At 48.5% G+C, this 7,593-nt stretch overlaps 2 protein-coding genes across 2 annotated transcripts; one reads left to right on the top strand and one right to left on the bottom strand.

Moving 5' to 3' along the window:
- Positions 1–2,119: 2,119 nt before the first annotated feature.
- On the top strand, positions 2,120–3,591 carry PtA15_8A160 (uncharacterized protein; the record flags this gene model as incomplete). Its single annotated transcript, XM_053171560.1, has 3 exons — positions 2,120–2,159; positions 2,246–3,448; positions 3,518–3,591. 3 exons carry the CDS (start codon positions 2,120–2,122, stop codon positions 3,589–3,591), a joined length of 1,317 nt encoding a protein of 438 aa, XP_053022811.1.
- A 1,567-nt stretch (positions 3,592–5,158) lies between these two features.
- PtA15_8A161 (uncharacterized protein) lies at positions 5,159–6,770 on the bottom strand (the record flags this gene model as incomplete). The annotated part of the gene is made up of 3 exons (XM_053171561.1): positions 5,159–6,225; positions 6,302–6,399; positions 6,580–6,770. 3 exons carry the CDS (start codon positions 6,768–6,770, stop codon positions 5,159–5,161), a joined length of 1,356 nt encoding a protein of 451 aa, XP_053022812.1.
- Between the last annotated feature and the right edge of the window lie 823 nt (positions 6,771–7,593).

Raw genomic sequence — 7,593 nt, forward strand, 5'->3', positions numbered from 1 at the left:
CCGACCTCATACCCGATCCTCCCACCACTCTCTTCAACACACTCCTGCCCACGCCTATCTCAAATACCTCCATGATGCTGTCTGCCTACTATGCTTTTTACAACATCTTCTCTTCCCCTCTGAGAAGTTAGGACCTGGGTTGGTTTAGTTGATGTTACCTTCAGTGTTTTTTCTTTTGTTCTTGACAATCCTATTTTATTTTCGCTAATCTTCTTCGTTAGTCTTTTCTTTCGGTCAGTTTTCTCATCCATACACATACATGCTAATAGAGCCCATACACATCCTCCCAGATTCCAGGCTCTGTGTGTATGTAAGGGCTTCGAAACCTCATGGTTGCAGATCGATTAGCCATCAACTGTGTACATCAAATGGTCGTGCGAAGTGGAAACAAGAAACCTTGGGGGGAGCTTGCCAACCTGACCTCAAAAACGACCATATCATCTTGCGCTACAACGTTGTCCGGGGACATATTTTTCATGGGACTTTTTCCAAGCTTGATCATGGACAAAAAGAAATGCTGAATTAACGCAAGAACTGGAAGAAATCCCACACAAGAACTCTCTACCCGAGCTTAACCAAGCCTCACCTCCGAAGGAGAGGGGCTCATGTCCACAGTCGCTTGCTGGGCCTGAGTCATGTGGCCCGGACTTTGTGGAAATTGTCCCTCAATTTTACACTTAAAAGTTATGGAAAGAAAACTGCGGTTCTATCAAAAAGAAATTGGGCTTAAATACCCAGTCCCTCCGGCACGAGTTGTAAATTGCAGGCCGGTTGTGCAAAGGTTACATTGTGGCACGTATTTTGGAGGGGATAAAGATATACAATATTTTTAAGTATGCTGCCAGGGTCTGGGGTCAGCTTGAAGTGTGTGCTAAATATGTGGGCCCTGGTTGGTCAACACCATCGACCTCTGACATCCGTGTGACAGCTAGAGGATGGGTCACCTGTCCCGTATGTGCTGTGTGACATGTGCTCCACCAGGACAGATTTGCCCGGGGCGGGAGGCGGCTTCGTGTTGGCCGCGCAACAGCTTGCGCGACGCGAGCTGATCTCGCGAACCCGCCCGACAGTCCCGGGCGGCGGCGGTGCTCCGGAGGGAAATTCCGGCTCAGCAGGGATCATTGGAACTGCAATGTGAGGTTTAGACTTCTTAACAATGAGAGACAAGTATATAAATATATACACGCGCCGGACTTGGAGAAGTCCCGCTCGGATCGGGTAGACTGATGTACAAGATAGGGGAGAAGCAAGATGCGAGAATTGCCGATAACGGCTGCATGTTAATGAGTGATTGGCCGAGAGCGGCACAAAAATAAACAGGAGTATCTAGCCGAGAACGGCATAAAAGAGTATACGGTCGCCGAGAGCGGCGTTCAGAACACTGGTCCAGGCCGAGTGAGAGAGGAAGGCGGCCGGGGCTGTTACATTATTCGGGAGATAGGCCGGACGGTTTCCCTATCCGGAAGCGGGGGGCTTCACAAACCTCACATGAGAATGCCGTGACAAACAGACCAGCCGGACTCGGTGATTCATAGAATCATATCTCTTTCGCTTCTCTTACTTTTGAGGGAATCGAGTAGTGAATCATTGTGTGATGACCGGTCCCGGGACACCCTAGTCCGGTCGCGTCCCCAACCTTGACTGGCATAAAATGCACGTGTTAAGAGCTATCTTTCCTCGACCTCCCCAAAGCTATTGTTCGTCTGATATGTTTTGTTACCATACGCGGACCTCGGCCGGCCCGCCTCTAGTCTTGCTTTTCTCGCTGGATTTCTCTCTTTTGTCCCGCCATGGAGCTTGGCTCAGCCTCGGCGACTGCTATAACCAGAGCTCTGGGTCCCTGTCGCACCCAAATCCCCTTACTTCCTTCGCACTATTCACACTCTCCGACTGAGTTTTTCCCGTATCCTATCCCACCAGCGCCTCATCCCCATCCGATTCAATAACATCCCAAGTAGATAAAGCACACCTGACACCAGTACTTTGGGACGCACACCTCCATTATACTATTAAAATCCAGACATCCGCATAATCACAATCAACACAACATCCTCTTAAGCACCCTGACTCGACAGATCCACAATCAAGCAGTTCAGATCTTTTTGTTCCAATTGAAATTATGTCGCAAGAATCTGATACAATCCCAGCGCCAGACACTGGTATGTAGATCAGCAATCTTCCTGCACCTGCTTGGCATCCCTCGGGCATTCTCACTGACGTTAGCTGCGTCCCATTCTTCTTCCAGGTCCTCTCTTGGAGGCATTTGAAAATTTAGCGAGAAAATGTGATGAGCTGCCGCAGCAGCATCGCCTCGTTCAACAGAACGAGCCAGTTTATACAGCCGCTCAGCTGGCGGCCCGAAAAGCTCTCCTCACCATGACTGGAACAACCATGCTTCCTTTACTTCGGCAGCAGTTCATCGATTTACAGGAATCTCTTGACCTAGCGGCCTCAGACACCCCAAGTCCGAACCTCGATTTAACCCAACAACACGTAAAAAAAATCGGTGAAACCTTAGATGAGATTTTTCTCGTCGCCAATACACTTGCTCCGTCTATTACCTCTCTTGGCAGATATTCCAGCCGCAATGATCACAACTACGGTGTTGCTAAACAATTTAAATGTGATAACAACTTGCAGCAACTGCGAGACCTAGCCTCCGCCCTCGGAGTCCTCATTAGGAATGCGTATGTTGTCTATATCCGGGACGGGCATTTCTTACTCCCTAATACCGCCTTCCCCGATGAATCCCGCGAAAACAACTCTAGAAAAGTGTTAATCGCAGATTCAGAACTCATGTTGGAAATCTTCGAGGTGGTAATAGCATGGTCTCAAGAATCGAGCTCTAGTGCGGTCCAAAAGGAATTGCAGGGCTATGATCAAACTTTTGGAACAATTCTCAAAGAATTAAACGAGCATATCAATGCCGCGATTCGGTCTCAGGAAGAACAAAGCGCCAATGCGGGCGCACGCCTTGCGGCTGCACCGGATAACAATCAAGCCGAGCGCAACAACAATCAACGTGGGCGCGAAGCCAATCAAGCTGGACTCCAGGACAACCAAGACGAAGACGCGGACCTTTCCGACGACGCGGAAGAAGGGGCTCTGGCTGGGGCTCCTCCACCCCCCGAAGAATTTCTCTTAAGACCAAGAGTAGTCGAGCTTATGCGACTCATTCTGCCGCTTTTGAAATTATGCAGATCGTTCTTCCGCAGAGTATGCAGGCAACCAAGTTCAAACCCACGCTTCACAATTGGCGAAGACATGTGTTCCTATGACCTTGACTGGCTTATACGTCAATCTTTGCTAGTTTCAGAGAGACTTGAAAGCATTTGCAAGAACTTATATCTTATCTACAGTGAAGAAGACATTGGCGACGGATACCTCATAATAAACGATTTGGCCAACCAAGTTCGGGGCGCTTTAGATGCTTTTATAGTCTCAATTAGTTTTCATCTGGTACCTATAGATCCTCTCCCTCCATCTGTAACTATTTCCCACCTTTACTTCTACCCAGTCAGATCACAAATCCGCCTGGCCATGGAGAACTTCTTAGATGCCCTTTCGGAATTTGAAAGGGATGCGCCGTAGTGTTCGTTCCCGGAAAGATACGCACTAGATTCTAAGCCACTATTCCGCCCCTTTCTAGAAACTTCACAGCTCAGAATCGAACCCGAAGAACGTTTCACTTTTTTGATTCACTCTTCTCCAAAATTGTCACCTGATTTCCCTGAATTCTCCTCTTATGTCTGTTTTCACAAGAACATTAAATTTTGTTATTTTTGCCCTAGTGTTGATTTTGAGAAAGGCTACCAAGTTCAGATGTTGGTGATCCCGCAAGTTAAAATTCAAACGTGACCTTCATAAATGTCAAGTATTTTATTTCTATTGCCTATCTCATGAAGCTTTAAAATTTAGATTCACCTCAGTGCAAAGAAGCTTCAAGTATTGTCAGGTTTGAACCCAGCGCCTTGAGTACTGTAGGACTCGAATCCCCAAATAATTATCATCCAATCTACTCTCGTGTTCCGCCTCTGTGGCGGGCTGGTGATCTTCTTAGTCCCCAGCCTTCTTGTTGTTTTACTTCTGCAGCCCCTAGACCTTCTGTCTTGGTCCTAGTTGCCTACGCTGACTCAGGAGCTACTCCTGTAACTCCTCAAGTCACCCAAGTGTGGGATAAGGGTGGCACTTTTTCCCTCCCCTCCTACCCTTCTTGTCTCTTTCCGCCCGCTACGGTGGTAGATGAGAGTAGGGTGGAAAGTGGGAGGATTGGAGAGAGATGTTCACATTCCTTCTTGGGAAGTGAATCTCTTGCTCCCTATGAGTGTTGAGCCCTGAGGTCTGAACCCGGGGAGGGCGGGACCCCTAACTGGGTGGCTCGGTGGGGGCGAAAATTTGTCCTGTGAGAGTCGGCAGATCGAGTACGGCGTCTAAGCTGAGGGTATCGGTTCGGCGTATGTTTTTCTAGCCGGTGCCGGTTGACCTCTGCTCGACTAGCTTCCTCGCTGCGCATACGGGCTGCGTGGCGCGCTGGGGTTTCCCCGGTCTCCTCGCACCTCCTGTGGTGCTCCTTGGCGCGCGCCTGTGCAGCACGCTGTCTGACTCCACCTCCCGCTTTGCTCCGGTGTGGAGTGCCCTCCGCGTCGCTAAATTTGGCTCTTAGCGAGCGGTAATTTAGCTTAGCTTTTAGCTGAACCGATGCGGATGCTCTGCCAAACACAGCCTTATTCAAGGAGTATGTGATGATAGGATTTTATAAAAACCACCTTTGAGAACCCTAATTGAGAGCCCTAAGTTATGATTCAATTTTGAAGACCACTTTTGCAAGTAACAGAATTATACAAGTCAAAATGCACTCTTGCTTAAATTTAGGTGACCACCCTAAAATAAATTCACTACATGGATCAGCAACCCAACAAGTTTCACATTCATGTGAAAGACAATGTCAATTCCCATTCACATGAGGCAGGAAGAGTAAGAACAACGAGTAAGAACAACGAGCGAGATGAATGGGTACTGTGAGCTGAGCCTGGCTGTTACAGATATGCAAGAAAGCAAGGAAACATTCCCAGGAACAGTTCCAGGAGCTCATTTACGTTTCAAAAAAAAAAAAAAAAATGAATTAAATGGAAAATAGTATTAGTAAGAAGGATACAATTCAGGATGATGGGGGAGTTGGTTTGGGGTCAGCCGCATCAGCATTAGCTTGACCGACCTCCTTCATCGAGATCTGTTTATCCTGGCGTTCCTTTTCGAGCACCCAATCGGGCTTGGGGGTATATTTCTTCTCCTTCTTCTTCTTTCCGTCGCCGGCAGAATTTGCGAAGTCGTCGGGGTATGCGAGTCGGTTGGCATCCTGGAACAGCGGGTCTTTGTCGTAGGCTTCGCGGATGGGTGCGAGCAGTGAGAGGATCGCAGCGGTTACTGCGAGCTTTAAGTCTGAAGGGAATAGCTTGAAGCTTCCGGAGCCGACCGGTTCTTCGGTCTGGTAGTCTCGCACGATGTCTGCGTAGGTTGAATAGTGCAGTACATCTTTTTCTCGTTTCCGGACTACCGAGAATAACGTCCCTTCAGGCGCTTCACCGGGCACAAATGGGCTTTTATGGTCTGCGTTCATGCTTCTTTTCAGATCGGCAATGGGAAGCAGAACTGATTCTATGAAAGCGAGGATCCCATTCCCGTTGATTTCACCGGGCACACAAACTGCATCCTTGATCTTCTTCTTGACTTCTTCAGGCGAATCGAGGAAATCGATCTTCGATTTCGCATCAGAGGACGACATCTTGGTCCCAGTCAATCCAGGGACCATGGTATTCATGAGATGGATCCGTTTAGCATAGCCTAATCGGGGCAAATAAAGCTCGGCGAAGGTAAAGATTTTGCGCTGGTCGATCCCGCCAAATTGGAAGTCGACGCCGAGGTATTCTTCGTCTAGTGCCTGGAGGAGCGGGTACAGGAGACCGGAGAGCGGCGGGGCGTCGGATTCTTTGACCACTTCGCTTCCCGCTTTCCGGGCGTCCCTTTCAGATACCAGGGACGCCAGTTTCAGACAGTCTTTGTTGTAGGGTGTCGAGTACTGGTACGAGGATCCAGTGATGAACTCGAGTCGGTCGATCGGCACCCCAATCGAGGTGAACACCGCCCGCAGGATGTGAGAGTAGTACGAAACTCGCTGGTTGATGAGTTCCAAGGGCGCCTTCAGATTATCTAAAAACGCATGAACATCTGTTTCACCAATTTCCTGGCATTAGCGAGCCAATATTTGAACCTCCACGCAGATAATAAAAACATGGTTACTGACCGGCTAGCAAAACTTTGACCCGAACCCCAGCCCGGAGAAAGTCTGCAATCTTGGTCAAGGGTACGAAGTAACCGATGTGTGCTGTTTTTGTTAGTCGCCTTGTAATGGCGATGCAAGGGACGTCAACAAACACATCCTGCAAAACTTTCTCATTACTTTTTTTCCCTTGCTTAGTCGCAGCAACTAGCCAAAAAGAAATTGTAACACACGTCTTCCCGTAGTTGCAGTACCTAATGATACCCAGAAGGAGGAAAAATAAAGGGCTTGGTCAGACGAACGTTCTGTTTGAAGGGAAGATGGTCACTAAACACGGAGAGCGAACGGGTTTCGTACCCCAGTAACAAGTGATGATTCGCCCTTCCTCCTGACACAGCTTGAGCAAATCTTGCGATCCCAAGACTTCGCCCAAGTTTCGAGTGATCAGCTCGTATCGTTCGGCGGCACTTAAGCTTTCAGAATTCGTCGCCATGGTTAGTTGGTTCGTTGGAATGAATGAGAGCAAGAGGTTACACGGACACTCTTGGAGGTTTCTTTGGCGAGAGGGCGCAGCACGCAGCGTGCACCCGAAGAGGGGAGCCACTCTCGGGGCTTCACTTCGGGACCCGATCTCGCGCCTAAGAGCATCTCCACCGCGGGTGCTAAACCTAACTTGACACAAGTCCCCTCCTTCCGAGGAGGCGCGAAGCGCCTCCGAAGGAGGGACTTGAATATAATGTCCCAAATCTTGCGTGAGCGCAACCGACCATTTGGCTGGGGAGGGCATTACAACCCCCAAATCATCCACAAGCGCTCTGATTCTGGTCACGCCTCCCAGACCATTGAAAAGCTTGTGATTTTTTGGTATATGTACGGCCCTCAAAGCTCCACATTTCCATAGCATTAGGAAACTGTGGGGATGGATAAGTATTGGGCATTGGAGTGATCCGCCCAATGCAGGCCCAGATAAACTCTTGGATTGATCCGCTCCTTATGGCATAAATAGCAAAATGCATACATCATAAGCCATAAGCGCCACCAATTGCAAATATGTACATATTTCATTAAAAATACAATTTAAGGGCCTGTACCATACAAATTCTGTTTTTCTTGCACGGGGAAAACAGTTTTTTTTTCTGCGCTTTTCAGATATTTCAAAAAACCCGCATTCAGAAAAACAGATTTCAATAAACCCGTACCACAAGTTAACCATCACTTGGTTCCAGAATATCCGCACTCCTCCACTCCACCATCCATCAGCTCAATACACCCAAAGACAATCTTTGGTACCCTTGCAAATCTTCATGAGTAGGGAA

Source organism: Puccinia triticina, chromosome 8A (assembly GCF_026914185.1).
Source record: "Puccinia triticina chromosome 8A, complete sequence".
Classification (NCBI taxonomy): Eukaryota; Fungi; Basidiomycota; class Pucciniomycetes; order Pucciniales; family Pucciniaceae; genus Puccinia; species Puccinia triticina.